The 16,452-nt window shown below is 58.2% G+C and overlaps 6 protein-coding genes and 1 non-coding gene across 7 annotated transcripts; 2 read left to right on the forward strand and 5 right to left on the reverse strand.

Moving 5' to 3' along the window:
• Positions 1–1,341: 1,341 nt before the first annotated feature.
• Positions 1,342–1,879, reverse strand: A1Q1_02535 (uncharacterized protein; the record flags this gene model as incomplete). The annotated part of the gene is made up of 4 exons (XM_014323797.1): positions 1,342–1,444; positions 1,489–1,538; positions 1,587–1,642; positions 1,711–1,879. The coding sequence occupies 4 exons, from the start codon at positions 1,877–1,879 to the stop codon at positions 1,342–1,344; spliced, it is 378 nt and encodes a 125-aa protein (XP_014179272.1).
• Positions 1,880–2,076: 197 nt separating this feature from the next.
• On the reverse strand, positions 2,077–3,253 carry A1Q1_02536 (uncharacterized protein; the record flags this gene model as incomplete). Its single annotated transcript, XM_014323798.1, has 5 exons — positions 2,077–2,315; positions 2,751–2,826; positions 2,883–2,930; positions 2,982–3,064; positions 3,112–3,253. The coding sequence occupies 5 exons, from the start codon at positions 3,251–3,253 to the stop codon at positions 2,077–2,079; spliced, it is 588 nt and encodes a 195-aa protein (XP_014179273.1).
• Positions 3,254–4,975: 1,722 nt separating this feature from the next.
• Positions 4,976–5,661, reverse strand: A1Q1_02537 (uncharacterized protein; the record flags this gene model as incomplete). The annotated part of the gene is made up of 4 exons (XM_014323799.1): positions 4,976–5,075; positions 5,114–5,163; positions 5,201–5,292; positions 5,331–5,661. 4 exons carry the CDS (start codon positions 5,659–5,661, stop codon positions 4,976–4,978), a joined length of 573 nt encoding a protein of 190 aa, XP_014179274.1.
• A 2,209-nt stretch (positions 5,662–7,870) lies between these two features.
• A1Q1_02538 (uncharacterized protein) lies at positions 7,871–10,429 on the reverse strand (the record flags this gene model as incomplete). Its single annotated transcript, XM_014323800.1, has 4 exons — positions 7,871–8,359; positions 8,414–9,556; positions 9,682–10,006; positions 10,092–10,429. The coding sequence occupies 4 exons, from the start codon at positions 10,427–10,429 to the stop codon at positions 7,871–7,873; spliced, it is 2,295 nt and encodes a 764-aa protein (XP_014179275.1).
• Positions 10,430–11,479: 1,050 nt separating this feature from the next.
• Positions 11,480–12,025, forward strand: A1Q1_02539 (uncharacterized protein; the record flags this gene model as incomplete). Its single annotated transcript, XM_014323801.1, has 1 exon — positions 11,480–12,025. One exon carries the CDS (start codon positions 11,480–11,482, stop codon positions 12,023–12,025), a length of 546 nt encoding a protein of 181 aa, XP_014179276.1.
• A 1,481-nt stretch (positions 12,026–13,506) lies between these two features.
• Positions 13,507–13,602, reverse strand: A1Q1_t329. The gene has a single exon. It is a non-coding gene; the product is annotated as a tRNA-Glu (tRNA).
• Positions 13,603–14,185: 583 nt separating this feature from the next.
• A1Q1_02540 (uncharacterized protein) lies at positions 14,186–16,384 on the forward strand (the record flags this gene model as incomplete). The annotated part of the gene is made up of 4 exons (XM_014323802.1): positions 14,186–14,436; positions 14,504–14,522; positions 14,621–14,741; positions 15,213–16,384. The coding sequence occupies 4 exons, from the start codon at positions 14,186–14,188 to the stop codon at positions 16,382–16,384; spliced, it is 1,563 nt and encodes a 520-aa protein (XP_014179277.1).
• Between the last annotated feature and the right edge of the window lie 68 nt (positions 16,385–16,452).

Below are 16,452 nucleotides of genomic sequence, written 5' to 3' on the forward strand. Positions count from 1 at the left end.
GAGCGGAGATCGTAAGCGATCCTGGGCTTCTCGAGACTCGCTTACGCGGTCGATTGCGAGCAATAGCCGTGATCGCGGGCTGACTGACGACAACTTTGTTGGGGCGACCAGCGCTGCCTCGAATCGCCCTGAGTCGCCTCTCGACGAGTACGGAGCTGGAGCCGGCGCCCGACCACCCCTGCAGCACCTGGCTCCCGAGGTAAATCGCCCGCTGCCGGACGCTCCACCTCCCTTCATCTTCCGAGATGCATCGGGAGATCCGAGTTCAGCATCCGCGATGCGCGCGAGCAGCTCAGCCCGGCAGACATGGGCGGACCTGACCCGTGTGTGGCAGGAGTGGCTGAACCTGGCGCCGGCCGCTGACGTCTCGGGTACATATCGACAGATCGCCGAGGAGATGGGTTCGGCGGAGCGCTCATTGAGACGTGCTGCGAAGCACTTGCCGGCGATAGGAACCAGTCCCCATGCTGTGAAGTGCCGATTAGTCCCCCAAGGCGAGGAGATCACCCCTCAGTGAAACGACGGCGGTCACCGCCTGTACCGAAGTGGGTTGTGTCCACTGCAATGACGTTCACTAACGGCCAGTGCACCACTTGGGCCACTGTATGCTCGATGAAGATGTGGGATACGGACACCTGCCGCAACGTCGACAACCTGGGATACGATTATCTCGGTAGATGGGGCAGCTTTAGCAGCACATTTATGTAGACGAACCATGCCAAAGTTGTTCACACACAGTGTTCTCGAAGCATGAAGCGCACTGTCTGGCCAGCCCCCGGTCTTCGGGAGAGCGACGAAGGCAACTGCAGTCACTGATAAGCAGGTTCACACGCAACCACGATGTTTACTAATGTGGAGACCGGCTCTTCGCACGCAGCTCAGTCCAACAGTTTCGGGACTGAACAATATATCGAAACCAGCCGTTATCCTCCATGCTGCCACACAGCTGAGCTGTTACTCTGCCTGTCCGCAACCCGCTCGATACGTTACGCAACGAAGTGTGAAGTAGACAGTGAAGCCTAGTCTCTGCTAGCAGCAAGCCGCTCCGTCTTGATGTGGGTACGAGGGGCGTAACAGGCGCAGCAGTGGAGTTCCACAGTGAAACAGGTGACGGCAACGTGCTACGCGAAGCCGCGGCCGAGAGGTGTCCGGGTAAAGAGTCACCGCAACTGGAGAGAACAAGCGGGCGCTCGGTGAGAGGGACACTGCACACAACATTGCATTCATTCTATCTATCTATCAACAGAGCGAGCTGCACAAACTCTGGCGTCGAGACGGTCGTCAGCAACCGCCTAACCACCCCAGGTGAACTTGTCTGTCGTGAGCTTCAGAACCGCGACTTCACTCACCAGGGTCGTAGTGGCAGTCGATCTGGTCCTCGTCCTCCATCTCATACTTCTCGGGACACTCGTAGTCCTTCAAACGCTTGCCGTCGAACATGAGGCTGGGACATCAGCATACACCACGATAAAGCCACAAGAGACCAACATGAGGGGTCCAGGACCCTTCTGGGGATAGTAGCGGAAGGCAATGTAGGCCTGCGAGGGTGTCAGCTGAGAATCACCACGATGTCACGCCGCACTCACCTTGATGGACTTGAAGCGGATACGGGGGCTGACAAAAACCATACAAGACTTCTCTCCTACGCACACCTTCAGCGATACTTGGCCTGGGGTGAGCGCCTCTCGCGTCTTCTGGGGACCAACTTACCTGGCTTCTTCCCGTCATGACCCCAGGACTTGGCGTCACGGACCCAGGGCTTGACATCCTCGGGAATTGGAATGCATTTGGCCGTTTTCGACTTTGTAGTGAATCGCTTCTTGATGGCGCCGGACTTGTCGACATCGGGGACCGTTGCGGAGGAGAGAACAGCATGCATGCTGATAAAAACGACGAGTGGTTGACAATGATTGCACGAGGGGGATGGAGATGTACAGTATCTGTAGACAAGCCGTACACACCCCAGTCAGCTAATGTCGATCATCACCCCAGGTCGACATTCTGAAGTCACCGCCGCCTCAACGCTACAAACTCCTGGATGATGCTGTTTACTGAGTACCTTCTCCACATGACAATCTAGCCTTCTGTAGTTGCGAAGGAGGTGTGGTCGTGCTCTGGCTCCGGCAACAAGAGATCGAATTCTATCGACCTCGAGCCAACCGCCTCTGCAGTGATGAACCCTGATCGAGACAAGCTGACTGGGGTGTGTAGATATACGGTGGCGGTGAACTTCAGGGCAGACGGTGTCTCGATACGGGGGTCGAGCATGCAGCTCTGGTCTGGCAGACATCTGGTGCCATTCGGCTCTTTCGGGGCTGGCTGTTCAGCTGTCAGTGTGGAAGACGACACTGCTACCGACGCCCTTCCGTGAGACAGCTGGCTCTGGATCGGGCGGCAGCTATGCTCAGTTGACCGTAGGTTCTGTCGACGACCGTTCCCCCTTTCCTGGGGCACCTTGCTCCCGAGTTATGAGCGCATGGTGTCTCGCGCGCTTGGGTCAGGTATTCGGTCATCGGGCGTCTCGGGATGAACATGAACATCTGCATCGTAGTCTTGTCACAAGCTGAAAACTAACGTATACGCTACCCCTGCGGAGGACGGGAAAGGCTGAGGGCCTTGCGTTAAGTACAGTCGAGAAGGAGCCTTGAGAGGGAGGTGGGAGGCAACGGTGAACCTAACCAGCCGCAACTACCCCGAAAGATCCATCTTGCCTGTTTTCGTCAGTCCCCGGCATGGTGCGCGCTACTCACGGCGGTCGTAGTAGATGTCGATGATATCGCCCTCCTCCATCTCATACTCCTTTACGGTGCCCTCGTCAGGGAGACGCTGACCGTCATAGTACATGCTGAGACGTCAGGGAAGACTGTGAATCCGCAACTCACGTCAGGGACGAAGGCGACATGCCGGGCCAGGTGAACAACTTGCGGTTCCTGTATGCAAAGCACGCCTCGTTGTCAGCGGCTGAGAAAGCCTTTGCTCACCTTCATGGACTCAAAGCGAATTTCAGGCGAGCACAAGAAAGAGCAGGTCTTGCTTCCGAAGCGCATATACAGCGTGATGTGACCTGGAGTTAGCATTGCAGTGCAGCCTTGAAGGCACGACCGCTCATACCTGGTTTACGTTTCCAGGTTGTTTCCCAAGTTTTAGCCTCTTGGACCCAGGGCTTCTTCTCGAAGGGGATACGACGGGAGGACGAGAAAGGAGACAGCGCGGCAAAGGCGCGGGAAAGAGCGGTCTGCTCGTCGTTGACCATGTTGAATGGGGTTGTCAGTGAATCAGGAGGCGGTGGAAGGATGGGCGAGCTGGCCAAGGTAGGACAGGCGTTTTGGAAGGAGTGAATGATGGATGGTTAGGTGGAGAGCCCGATGACGAGTTTGGAAGTACTTAAGCATCGGGGAACCAGAGTGTTCCAGGGTGCGCAGCGGCCCCACGAGGTGGTAGCGTTGTCCGGCGCATGATATCATGCTACTACGGGCCTGGACCGCAGACAAGGGGGCGCCCGACGCCCTTCTGATCTGAGGGCGCAAGCTACCGTCAGCGATACTGACAACACCAATTGCAGCAGTGTCAAGCGTCAACTTTTGTCTGCATCTATCCCATCCAGTCAAGCAGAGTGAGGAGGCGAGGTCCAGAGCATCCTTCCATGGCCTCGAAATCTCAGAAAAGCCAGTATAATCCAGAGACTTGCCACATCTGGCTTTGGTGGCAGCGTCATCCAACTGAATAAATGGCGAAACGTCAAAGCCGGCTCGAGGAGCAACTGAGTATGCATAGCAGGTATTGAGTCGTTGCATTGGACTTCAAACACGGGCTTGGATCTTGCTATCGGCTCCTCACTGCCACCATTGCACAATACGAAACAAATTAGTCACAGAAGGCGAGTCACCCGCTCAGATCCCACTGCCCTGGGCTTGTCAGAAGCCAAGGTGACAAGACACTCACGAGGGTCACGGAAGGCATCAATTATGTCGTCGTCTTCGACTTCGTACTGCTTAATGGTTCCATCATCGGGCAGCTTCTGGCCATCGAAGTTGAAACTGGGCTGTCAGCTGGGCGACCGCTGCAACGACCTCACGTGAGAGCCGAAGGCGACAACTTCTGGCCGTCGATGATCATCGAGCGGAGATCGTAAGCGAACCTGGCCTGCATTGTGAGTGATGTCCAACACGAGGACGTACTTTGATCTCTCCGAAGGTGCACTCAGGGTGGACTCGGTATATCTTCTTGAAGTTCCCCGCCCGAACGTAAAGGTCAATGAAACCTGGAGTTCATGAGCTGAGTAGACTGGTGCGCGTACCAGGAGGCTTCCTTGCGTCGTGAATCCAGGTTCTTGCCGATTGGACCCAAGGCTTTTCATCGAAAGGGACGGGAGGCGGGCCGACGATGGACTTCGTGGCCGACGAGCCCGTGCAAGGGAAGAAGAAGTCGAAGGAGACAGACGAAGGAGGTGTGGTCTTGAGCGGCATACTGAATGTGAGTGTGGAGTGAACCGCAAGGCAGTAGAAGTTCTGCATTTATGCGCTGCTGTATGTTGAGATTCGTCGCCATAGTTCGGTGCCCCTGACTTGCAGAGCCCTCGTCAAGATTGCAAGGGCGTCCGTGACGCTTGTTTCCAAAGCCCCTCCGTATTGTCGAGGGCGCAATCTACACATCAGGTGGGCACTCGCCAAGTTGTTGAGAGCAGTAGTGTTGAGTTCGTGGACCCAATCTCGCCTTCAGTGCGTGACAGCCCCCTAGATTAGGATAAAGTGACCTCAATCTTCGTTAAGCAGATGTCCACGCTTATACATTGCTGTGTGCATTCTTCATCCTGACTCTGACCGTCAGGGTGAGAGTTCGTGGTCAGTTCCCGAAGTTGAGGTCGCCCCCGATCTCAGCAAACGGGGCTGGGACCTTCGTCGGCCGCGGGATGAGCTAAGTCGCTCTCTGGAACGTTGTCGCAGAGTGATGTAGGGCCTTGACAGGATGCATCGTCTCAACTGTCCTTGTAGAAGGCGTCAATCAGGTCACCAGACTCCATGTCGTACTGCCCGGGCGTCGAGTCGTCACGGAGACGGTGGCCGTCAAAACGCAGCCTGCGGGGTCAGCTGTCTCAATGAACTAACATACGCACGTCAGAGCCTGGGCGCCTCCGTCGAGGTTGAGGTCCTCCGCGAACGTGGCCTGTCAGGTGAGTCTCGCAGCGGCATGTTCGTCTCACCTTGATGAGGCTGATCGGGCATTCGGCCGCATCGACGTAGTAGCGCTTGCGTTTCTGTCTCGCTTCCATGCGCACATTCAACTGGATGAGACCTAGGCGTCGGCGCTGGCAGTCAGAGGGGTTCACATACCGTTCGCCTGCGTCTCGGAGATCAGCGTCTCGGCTGGGAGCGAGGGGCTGGGGTCTTCAGGGCGAGCAGGGCTACTCCTCGCCGCCGCCTCGGTCGACGTTTGGTCTCGGGCCGCGACCTGCTTTGCCACCACGCCACTTGCGTTCGCCTGAGTCGTCCTGTTCCTCTGCGGCGTGTTCTGCTCTGGCACGGTCTCCTGGTTGTTCTTCTTCCTCCTGAACAGCGTCTTGAAGCGGGAAGCGGCCCTCTTGATCTTGGAAGGACGCCTGGCGTTCAGGCCAGCTGCAGTCCCGTTTGCAGCCGCTGTCGGCTGAGCATGAGAAGGCGGCATCGGTGGTCGAGCAATGGTCTGGTTGTCAACGTGACTTGGGAAAGGAAGGATGGAGATGTCTCATGGCGGTCGTTTCGTCGCCGGACAGCAAAGTTGATCGAGGGCGCAGATTGCGCAGGCGGATGGAGGGCGCTGTTGTCAGTAGAATCTGCATGAGCGCATGAGGCGAGGGCGTTGCTAGTCAAGATGTGCAGATTGTTGAGTATTAGATGGTGAATGTCAGGAAGGAAGGAGGCAAACGCAAGCGGGACACCTGATGTGAACAACGAAGGCATGAAGGCAGTTGCGCAGTTGAGGTGTGCAACGGAACCAACAACAACCTGCGCCCGCGGTCTTGGGGGCGCATGGTCGCACGGACGTTTCAGAACCTGGAGCGCTTCCATGGCCTCCACATCCCGACCCTCCTAGTGCTCCGTCGCCGTCCTGCACGTTCAGTCGGTCTTCGCGAGAGTCCAGCCATAAGCACCTCCAGGCGAGAGATAGAGAACCAGGTCGCCGTTCGCTTATCGCAGCCAGCGCCAGGGTGGACAGGTCGCTATATTTGGAACTGCGCAATTCAAATCGGTATCGTTACCAGCAGCTCACAGAACAGACCCACGCGGTCGCGATCCTCCTTGCGGCCTGCGGGCCGACTTGCACCCATCCTTCGCACTCTTCTGGATCAGGGGCGCAGCAGGCATCGGAGTGTAGTGACGATTGGCGACAATTGCGGAGCGGAGCTGTTAGTATTGCGTCTGGAGACTGGAACGGAGTGCGGAGCCAAGTTTCCACACGGCGATGGCTCCACCTGGTCCACAGGTCCCGAGGTGAAGCGAGCTGTTCAACTTCGATGACCATTCCAGCTTGGCAAGATAGGCGCAGGAATGTGGAGCCGCGGCCGATCGTGCCCGTGTACGTTATCAGCATCGTTGCGTTATCGGATGCAAGAGACAGTTGTGGACCTTTGGGGTAAGCAGCACACGCTGGTCAGCGAGCGTTATCGCGGATCATCGTTCATCGCTGGTGGACGACGGATATATCGCGGTTCTACCGATGCAGCCGACGTAGCCGTGGTTCGGACGTCGGCTCTTAACCAGAGTGAGCGGCGTACGGTTGCGCGGCGTGCGGGGATCGATCTCGACCCGAGGATGCGGAATCGCAGGGCGTGTCTCACAGGTCGTAGGGCTAGCTCCGGCCGGTGACTTTCAACGGCGCTAACGAGGCCGCGACACGGCCGTCGAGAGGGGCGTCGAAGGGGCGCAGCCGGCGCGGGAAGGAGGCCAGGAGGAATGCAGCTCGGCCTCCCTATCGAGCTTAAGCGTGAGATGGGAGGCACTGATAATTAGGCACCGCAATCGTTCCTTCGTTCCTGGGTTCCTCCAGGGTCGGGCCCCTCGGGGTCGTGTGCACGGGGCCTGCGCTGTGCCAAGGGACGGTCACGTTTCCCTTTCTCCGTACTGCCGCAGTACGCAGTGCCGTAGTGCTGTAATTCTGCCCGATCCGCGTCGTACGTGGGACGTGTCGTGATTTGGCTGTTTGTGTTACATGGCCGGCGAAAACGCCGTCTTGTGGGGCATCTGACTATTTGCTCTTCACCCCACTGTGGGGGCTGCTGGGGGGCCTGTATAGCTAGTATAGCGTCAGCCAAGCAAAGCTCACTCCACTGCGGTGACGGTGACAGGAACGCCGCCACCAATGTCCGTCGACGGCCAGCGATGCGTGGCACAGCGCCATATGGAGCGCCGCTGTGAGCCCCGCTATCCGCTACCGCTCGCTACCGGCGACGGAGAAGGACACCGAGGCGGATGAAACGAGTGGCTCGGTGAACGGTCCCGCTGGGCCCGGAGGGAACGCCGGACATGAGCACTCGTGACACTGGCGCGTGCTTGGCCAATTGTAGGACGAAAAGCGCAGGAAAGCGCGTGATAGCGCGTGATGATGCCGTCGGCCTCTCTTCAGGAGGGCCATCTCTGTTGACCGCTGTCACGTGCAGGCTCATTATGATCACGTCCTCTTCCTTTCTGTGCTGTTCTATGCTGCTCGCTGCTGAGCGTCGTAGGTCACAAGATTGTCATGGAGATGACATGCCCGGGTTCTAAACTACAATTACGGATTGGATTACGATAAGGAGAGAGGGGGTTTTGTTTAATTATGCTAGTCTGCTGAGTGCGCAGGCCGCAGTGGTCGACACGGCCTGGCCCAATTGCTTATGCCCTGGGACGGAGGCAGATTAGAACTTCTCGTGGTCGGCAGGAGCCGCGGCAGGGGCGGACAGGGACGCGCGTGGCGAAGCCTCCAGGTCGTGCTTCTTGACGTCCGCAACCTGGGCACGCTCGTCCTCCTTCCACTCGAATTGGAAGTCGTCGAGGTGGCGGAAGTAGGTGGGGAAGACGAAGGCGCAGGCAAAAGTGACCGCAGCGATAACCATCCAGACAATGGCGAGGTTAGGGTCGGTCAGGGCAGATGAAACAGCCATGGAAATCGCAGCCGCCACACATGAGTTGAACAGGGCGAGCGAGTAGACCAGTCCACGCATCGACGGAGGAGCACGAGTGTAAGCCAGCTCGTACGAGGTGACGTTCACAAAGATCTCGCCGATAGCAGGGAGGGCCACGACAGGGATCTGGAGCCAGAGAGAGACGGGAGAAACGCCGGCGTTGCCGTCAACCATACAGGTGGAGGCGTACTTGCCACATGGCGAAGTCTTGTAAATCTTGTCCTGCAACTTTTTGTCAACACTTCTTCTTCGTTTCTCTTCGATTTTTTTACTCACATAAGCCCCGACAGCGCATCCAACGGCGCCGAGCACGAAGCCGATGGCCATGCGCATCATGGGTTTGATGGGGTAGCCGATCTTGACGAAGAAAGGATAGATGAAATAGTTGATGATGGGCGAGGCGACGATGATGGCGATGGAGTTAAAGTTGGTAAGGAGATCGTTGGGAACTCCGTTCTTGGTCATACCGACGGACATGTCGTTGAACATGTTACCGAGACCTCCAGAGCCCGCGTCGGAGATGACGAAGATGGGAATGAGCATGAAAACACCACAGGCCGAGATGGTCTGACGGACCTCCTCAACGAAGCGGTCATCCCAGTGAACCTTCGACTCGTCAACGTAGCCCTCGGTCTCGCGGAGGTGCGAGGGGCGAGCGCTGGCCCAGAACTTGTCACCGCCCTTGAGCCAGCCGAAGGCGCCGCCCTTCTTGATGCACATGCCGATGACACGGAAAGTGTCGGGGATGACCGAACCGGAAGGAGGGAGCTTGACGAGGCGCTTGTTAGCCCAAACAAGGACGATGGGCATAAGCATGTAGAGGATACCGGGGAGAAGGAAGGCGAGCCAGAAGCCAATGTCGTGGGCGGCGTACTGGGTAGCAAGCTGGAAGAGGGCACCGATGTTGATACACAGGTAGAACGTGTTGAGGTAGCTCGAAACGGTGAACTGAGGGTCGATGACGACACGCTCGCCCTTCTTGGTCGTCTTGATCGTCGGGGCCTTCACGGGCGACTGGTCACACAGCAGGGGACCAAGCGAGGGCTTAATAAAACCGGCAGCGAAGGCGAGGACGATGATAGAGATGATGAAACCAGCGAGCGAACCCTTGGGGTCCTTCTGAATAACCGAGGGGAGGGCGGGGAAAATGAGGATGACGTGAGCAATGGCACCAACAAAGGTTCCAATGCAGATCGTCTTGAAACGACCGAGCTTGTTGTCGGCAACGATACCACCGTAGATAGGGGTGAGGTAGGCAAGGAAAGTGAACATCTTCGTGACAGCAGAGGTCGTGACGGAGCCCTGGTTAAGAGCACCGGCGCTCTGCTGCTCGCCCATGGGGCCCTTGGCGACGGCACCGGCGCCGTTGCCTCCAGGAGGAAGGGGGTGAGCCTGAATGTCAGCGGCGTGCTCAAGGAGCTGGAAAACGGCTAGCGAGCCGGTTGCGAACACGTTCTGCGACGCGGATGCCACAGGCTCGTGGAAGAGATTGTGGCGCCACTTCGTCTAACGCCACCAGCCAACGACGCTAGTCGTCTACTCACCAGGAAGTTGTTGAAGGGTCCCTGCGAGCCGTAGTACGAGGCACGCTCAGAGAACTCGATCAGACACATCGCGAGACCGACGAGGGGCATGGCGGCGGGCACCTTGCGAAGGGTGCGAAGCTCCTCGGCGGTGGGAATCGTGTCGGGGTCCTGGTCGGGGTGACCGATGATTTGGCGAACGTCGGCCTCATCGTCGTACTCCTTCTTCTCGTCGTTGACGGCGTGGACGTCCGTGACCACGTCGTGGTGCTTCAGCTCCTCCTGGACGGCGGGCATGATGTCTGTTTGAGGGGTTGAAAAAACGGGTGGGTCCTCGATCTCGCGACTTTATATTGTGATGGGGTCAGTGCAGGATGCATGGCGGCCCCAGGTCCGAGGCTGTGGGTTCGCTCCGCGTCCTGTGGGTGCACCTAGCCAGCAGCGCGACGGGCCAACGGGCTTGGTTTGGCCAGATACGAGCGGAAGAGGCAGGAGCGGCAGAAGGAGCAAAGGCGAGGTATCGCTTCGATGTCCGGATAACGGACGCAGGGTTTACAGTTGGCTCCACATGGTGCACTAGATGGTGCCTGAGTGTGTTAAGGGCGGGATCGCCCAGGATGCCTCCACCGGCCGGGCTGAGAGCCGAGCACGCCCAGAGGACGGCAATAGAACCACCCCCGGACCCTGAATGTCCACCCACTCGTCGAGACTTTTGGGTCGCCGGACGGCCCTCCCGCGTCCTTAGCCCTCCTGTGGTCCTTCTGGCCATCTCCTCGCCGCCTGGCCTGCCCGGCCTGCCTGGCCTGTCCGGCGAACACTGCGCGAGCGAGCGGGGAAGCGAACCGAGGCACCGAACTGAGGCCTGAGGCCCGAGGCCAGTGAGGCCTTTTGCATTTCTCACTCTAGTAAGCGCACACTGCTCTCCGCACACCGCTTGGGGACGCTCGGTGGGGACGTCCCTTCGCGGCCCTGCTTCCCCCCTTCATGCCTCGCCTCGCGATCGCTCGGGATGAACCTTGGAGTCCCGGATCTTGGTCAAGTGGGGCTCAACGAGCTCCGGATTCACATAGCCCCCGCCTGGCCTCTCCATGCACCTGCAGTAGACCCATCATGGATCCGAAGCCGAACAAATGCTCAACATCGCAGTCATTAGACCTCCTCTGGTCGTGTGCAGCCACTTACCACCCCCGACTGGTCCGCCACGGCGAGGCTTGGACAGCTGATCCTAGATCCTAGATTTTTCCAGCTGCCATGAACCAACCCTGAGACAAGCATCTCTGCAAGTCGGTGACACCCCCTCTTGCAGCAGACGAGGTCCACTGCACAGAAACCTGTCAGATATGGCGTGCTCCTCTCTGAGGCTGGCCATTTGTCACAACAGCGTCCGGGTATATGACCACAAGGCAATCCAATAGCATTGCGCAGACGTCGGTCTTAGCCCTGCTCAACCGTCCGCTTGCGTTTGCTTGTTGCTAAGGTTTGCAGCCCCGATCAGTACTGGGAGGCAGAGCAGGAGCCGGGCACGTGAGAAAGGGGCTTCGGCGACCAAAGGCTCGTGCCGTGCAGCATAGTCGCCGTTGCACCCTGGGACACCCTGAGCCTCGTGTCCAATAAGCTTTACGAACTGCAAAGGACGCTGGATCTCACTTTCTTAAGGCCAATAGACTGCACACCCGGCAGAATCGGGCAGGGCCAAAGGATGGGCGGAAAAACATTGCGATAGGAACGATGAGTACGATGGGTAAGCCTTTGGCGTTCGCTGCATCCCTGTCTCTCTCTATCTCGACCGTTCTGCGGCCCAATCAAGCATTCTTGTACAATGTCGACCGACGCCCATGACACGGTCGCACGAACCATTTTCCTCAATGGTACCGTCGGCTCGGGGAAAACAACCACTGCCACCGCCATAGGCAGTGTCTTGGAAGAGCGGCAGGTTCCCCACGCAGTCATCGACATTGATCAGCTGTCGACGCGCTGGCCCTCGCCGGCCGATGACCCTTTCGATTTCCGGTTAACGCTCGCGAATGTGATTTCCGTGGCTGCGAACTACAGGGCCGCAGGCGTGCAGATCGTCGTCCTAGCCGGAGTCATCGAGACGACGCATCAGCTGCGACAATACGAAGAAGGCCTTGGAGTGGGGGGAGCGATCTTCGACCACGTAAAGCTTGTGGCCCCACCCAGCGTTGTCAAGCAAAGGCTGCTTGCACGGCATGAAGACGAGGACGAGTTGCAGTGGCACGTCAAGAGGGCCCCGGAACTTGCCATGATCCTGGATTCGGCCGGTTTACCGGGCCCCACCTTCGACACCAACCAGCCCTTGAAACCCCTCGCCCAGCGCATTATTCAGACCGTTCTGGATCCTTGAACCCGGAGGCGGAGGCGCGGGGCTGCAAGGGGCCGTCTCGGGGTTTGGGCGACGTCTCGGAAGGGGCTCAAGGGCGCGATTCATCAGCATTCACAGAGCCAGCACTTGTCCTGGGCCTCCCTCCTTCCGTTTTATCCAAGAGGCCGCCTGATGAGACAGCCCGGGCTGATGGAAACGCCTCAGCCCGGCCTCAGACCGACTTCTGGCGCCGCCTTGTTCGGCAGAGCAAGCACAGACACCATGCACCACATGCTACACCAGCGCCTCTATCTTGGCACTCGCAGGTCAGCTGCGCACAGAGGCGTTATCGGACTCTATCATTTGTATCAGCCAGTGGCTTGTCTCGATACGGGCCAGATCGCACGACCATCCTCCGCGGCCCGCCCGACGTCATCGGTCGCTCGACCACTACTCCGTGACTTCTCGTCAAAGCCGCAACTCCGGCCTTTGCCGATCACTGTTGAGCTTAATGCTCAGCGAGCGGCGGTGCGGCGACGACTGCGGGCAATTCCGCTGTGCCGAACGAGGGGACTCCGCAGATCGGCCCGTTAATCGCGTGCCGGGCTCCACGGATTGTGAAGCTTGCACCGGCAGCTGCCCCGCTGTCTCCGCAGACCGCAGACCGCAAACCGCAAACCCACGGTCATGCCACGGCCATGCGTTGTCGATGTGGCTTCGGATTGTGGCTTGCCCGCTGGGAAAGCGATCTGCCGGCGCCTCTGCATGAGCGCTTAGCACCTGCCTGCTGCGCCCAGTGCACCAAGGAATGTGGACGATTAGAATAGCATCGCCGGATGTCCATGCACCGATCTGAATCTCGGCGAGTCCGAGCCCACGTCCGTTCGCCGGCTCTGTTCTCCACACCACATGTGACTCCCGGCGCGGGATAACGGCTTGGCAGGATGAGAAACGTCCTCGCGCGGAGACCCCATGTTCCGAACCGGGTGGGCAGGCGGGCACGCAGCGGGCAGATGACCTCGAGATGACAGCAGATGACCTCTGCCAAGCGCGTAGAGGACGACAGTGGGGAAGCCAAGTCGCGCGTCTGATCAGCTGAGCGAGGTGCTCCTTGGCAAGAGTTCAGCCCATCTCTATCTTGCACATCTTGCCAAAACGCCGTGTTGGCCGACAACGTGGGATCGGCCCCGCACCAGACTAATCACCGCAGCCACCATGAAACCGGACTTGAGATGCGATTCATAGCATTTCGGAATCCATCTTCGATGTTTACTCACCTCATCTCACATGCCGCAACGCTGACATACATCGCAATCATCCACTCCGCATCCATCTTCTACAACCCTGGACGCCCACTTACTCAGTTGATCGAGCAGCGTCATCCACGGACACCCGCTCGCCCCCTTACCCCCTCATGTCGCTACGCCTTGACATCTAGCGCCCCAGATCCACCCATCGCAACCTATGGCCATGCCTTGTGGTTTGTTCACATCTTGCTCGAACTGGTCAAAGGCAAAAAGGAATTCTCCGCCAGGGAGTCGAACCCTGCTCTATCGCGAACACTTTGAGGTGAACTCTCACTTGAGAGGCGATTATACTAACCGATATACTAGCGAAGATTGCTGGATCAGCTCGTTGGTAGGGGGATCCTGTTTCGGCTATCAATGCTGTCAGCGTCACAGGATCTGCGGGGCCAGCGGGAGATCTCTGAGGTTTTGCCCGTTGCATGAGTACAGCTGCTACTAACATAGCTGTTTGAACGACAGAAGGCGGGCTAATCTGGCAGAGATCGATGGCCGGTTGACGACATGGCAGGCTTAACGACAGGGCGCAGACGAGGGCGTGCGCCAATGCCGCTGGAACGCATCAGGAACACGAGCCTCTCGGAGCCGGACTTGCTCAAGGTGTCCTCCTCTCAGGTTCCTGCTGATCAAGAAGCTGTGGGGGTGGTCGACCGCGGACGCCATGGATTGTGGGGATGGAAGAGCTTAGCTCGGGGGCGCTGGCCGTGTCCCCTATGACGTGCAGCGGACTCACGGGAGGATCAGAGGAGTCGTGAAGTGCATTCGCCCGGGCACGACGGGGACATCTCGACTTACACCCTCATCTTACGCCCTCATGAAAGGATCGTGATGTGAAAGGGGTTGCGCGCACAGCAAGACGTTGCATCCTCCCATCTCCTCACAGCTTGTGCCAACCAAGATGACCGTCACCGCTCCCTTCCAGCCGGCTTCCAAGCTCACCGCCTCTGGGTTGCTCAAGGAAGAGATCGCAGTCCGGACCGAAATTGGCGTCTTGGGCCAACGTCTCCGTGAAATCGAGCAGAAGAAAGCAGCAATGACCCCTCTGCCGGAAGATAAGAAGGAATGGGTCAAGGAAGCGGATTCCTGGACCACCGTTAGCACAACGCCTCCCGGTGCGTCGAGTCTGCAGGCGGATGTACTCATTGCCAGGTAAGATCCGCGTCGTCGTTCGGATGGGTACTGTCAGCCGTCGATACTGGCTCGACCCTCGCATTAGCACTTTCGGCGGCCTCAGGGTGAGATTCGATTCACAGTGACCCCGGATGTTAATGGCAGTATCGCTTCGCGCGCGAGCTGCGCTGTGAAGGTGGCCCCGGGGCACTCATGTGAGTAGCCCAACCGACGATGTCTTACCGGCAGTCTTCGCTTTGACGGTATGGTTCTCAAGGACGACCAGACTCCTGCAGACGTCGACATGGAGGACGGTGACATCATCGACTGTGACCTGGACCCCAGTGAGCGTCCCTTGTTTGCTGAAACTAATCACAGATGCCATTGTCTGGAGCGGTTAACGAGGCCTGCCTCGATCAATCGTTCCTCTGTTTTCTGTGACTGTTTCAGACGTACGTGCTGTTTCGTAAGCGTGAGTGAGTGTGTTAGGTGTGATATGCACATATTTGTTGCGTCGTCGCGTGCCATCTTCGGAAGATTGGACGAAGATGTAATCGACTACGACTCTCATCATCATATTGAGCTCCCCATCCAGGGCTCTAGATGCTGGCCGCCATCGGCTGAGCCATCAAGGTAACCCTCTGAACACTTGCCTTACCTGGCATTGGAGCGACCAGTCCTCACAGACTGACTTTGCGCTTGCGCATAGAATGGGCGCGGCCACCACCGAGGGTGTCCAAGACTATGTTACGTAATCCGCGACCGGTCCGCGTCGGCGCGTCGCGTTTCTTGACCAGGTACCCTGGATCGATCAGCACGTCACAACAAGCTCGTTCGAGCACAGCTTGTCCTCATTTCGACCAACTCCACCGAGCTCACGCCCGCGATGACGGTCATCGACCACAATGTGTTCCCGCACATCATGGAGGCGATCTACTCGTACGCCGACTTTGACACGCTGCTCGCCATGCGACCGACCTCGAAGACGTACCGCGACTGGTCCGACGCCCGGCTATCAGAGCATGTCGTCGTTCACGTGCGGCGTCCCAAGAATGAGCAAGGCAAGCCGATATGGGCTGCGGGATCTCGCTCGGTCGAAATTCATGCACCCGGTGGAAGACGGTTGCCATTCTTGCGCTCTTGGAAGAGAGCGAACGGTGACGACCTGTCGCAATGGCGCGCATTCGGCAAGTACTTTGGGCGAACTACGACACTCGACCTTGCAGACGAGGGCTTGATGCGCGGACGAACTGAGTGTATCAAGGCCGTTTGTCCCAAGCTGCATACGCTGCGCATGCTGAACAACTACGAGTCGGAACGGGAAGTCGCCAACATGTCATCATCGGCCGTCTCCTTCCCCGGTAATGCGAAGGACGGGACGTTCGTGCAGTTCTGCTATGCTGCGAAACCGGCGGACCCGATGGCAGAGGGAAGGGTATCGCGTGCTCTATTCGTCAACCCGATCCCCCGCGGAGTGCGCCGATGTGTCGTCAACCTCATCGGTGACATGCGCGACCCGAAGCTCATCTTCATCGCGAACACGACCTTACCGCCTGAGCTGCGCGAGCTCGTTCTTGTCTTTCACCAGATCGCCGGCCCGACACCAGAAGTGAAGGACGACTACCAGATTCCGAGCGCGACGCTGCACTGCTTCCACAGCTTCGCCCAACTCATCGCGCAGAACGCTCACAAGTGCAAGATCACCATGGCCGGGGCGCTTGGCGTGAGCGAGCGGGTGTACGGATTCGAATACATGGAAGATCAGAACGAGCTTCGGGACACTCTCGTCGAGTTTCTGGGTCATATCGCAGACGAACAGACACCGATGGGTCCCGACGAGATCAAGAAGGCGAATGCCGCTTTCCACGACATCCCATGGCCGTCCGTTGCCCAGTACCGGAAGACGCTTGCGCCCGGGCAGTGGGAGAACGAGTCCGTTCCGAGGCCTTGGTACTCAAGCCCGGAGCTGTCGTGGTACACGAAGTGATCAAGCCACGCTGTCGCGCTGTCATCCCTCAATACGTCACAATGCATAATCCTAAGCCTACAACACTA

This window comes from Trichosporon asahii (assembly GCF_000293215.1).
Source record: "Trichosporon asahii var. asahii CBS 2479 unplaced genomic scaffold scaffold00051, whole genome shotgun sequence".
NCBI lineage: Eukaryota > Fungi > Basidiomycota > Tremellomycetes > Trichosporonales > Trichosporonaceae > Trichosporon > Trichosporon asahii.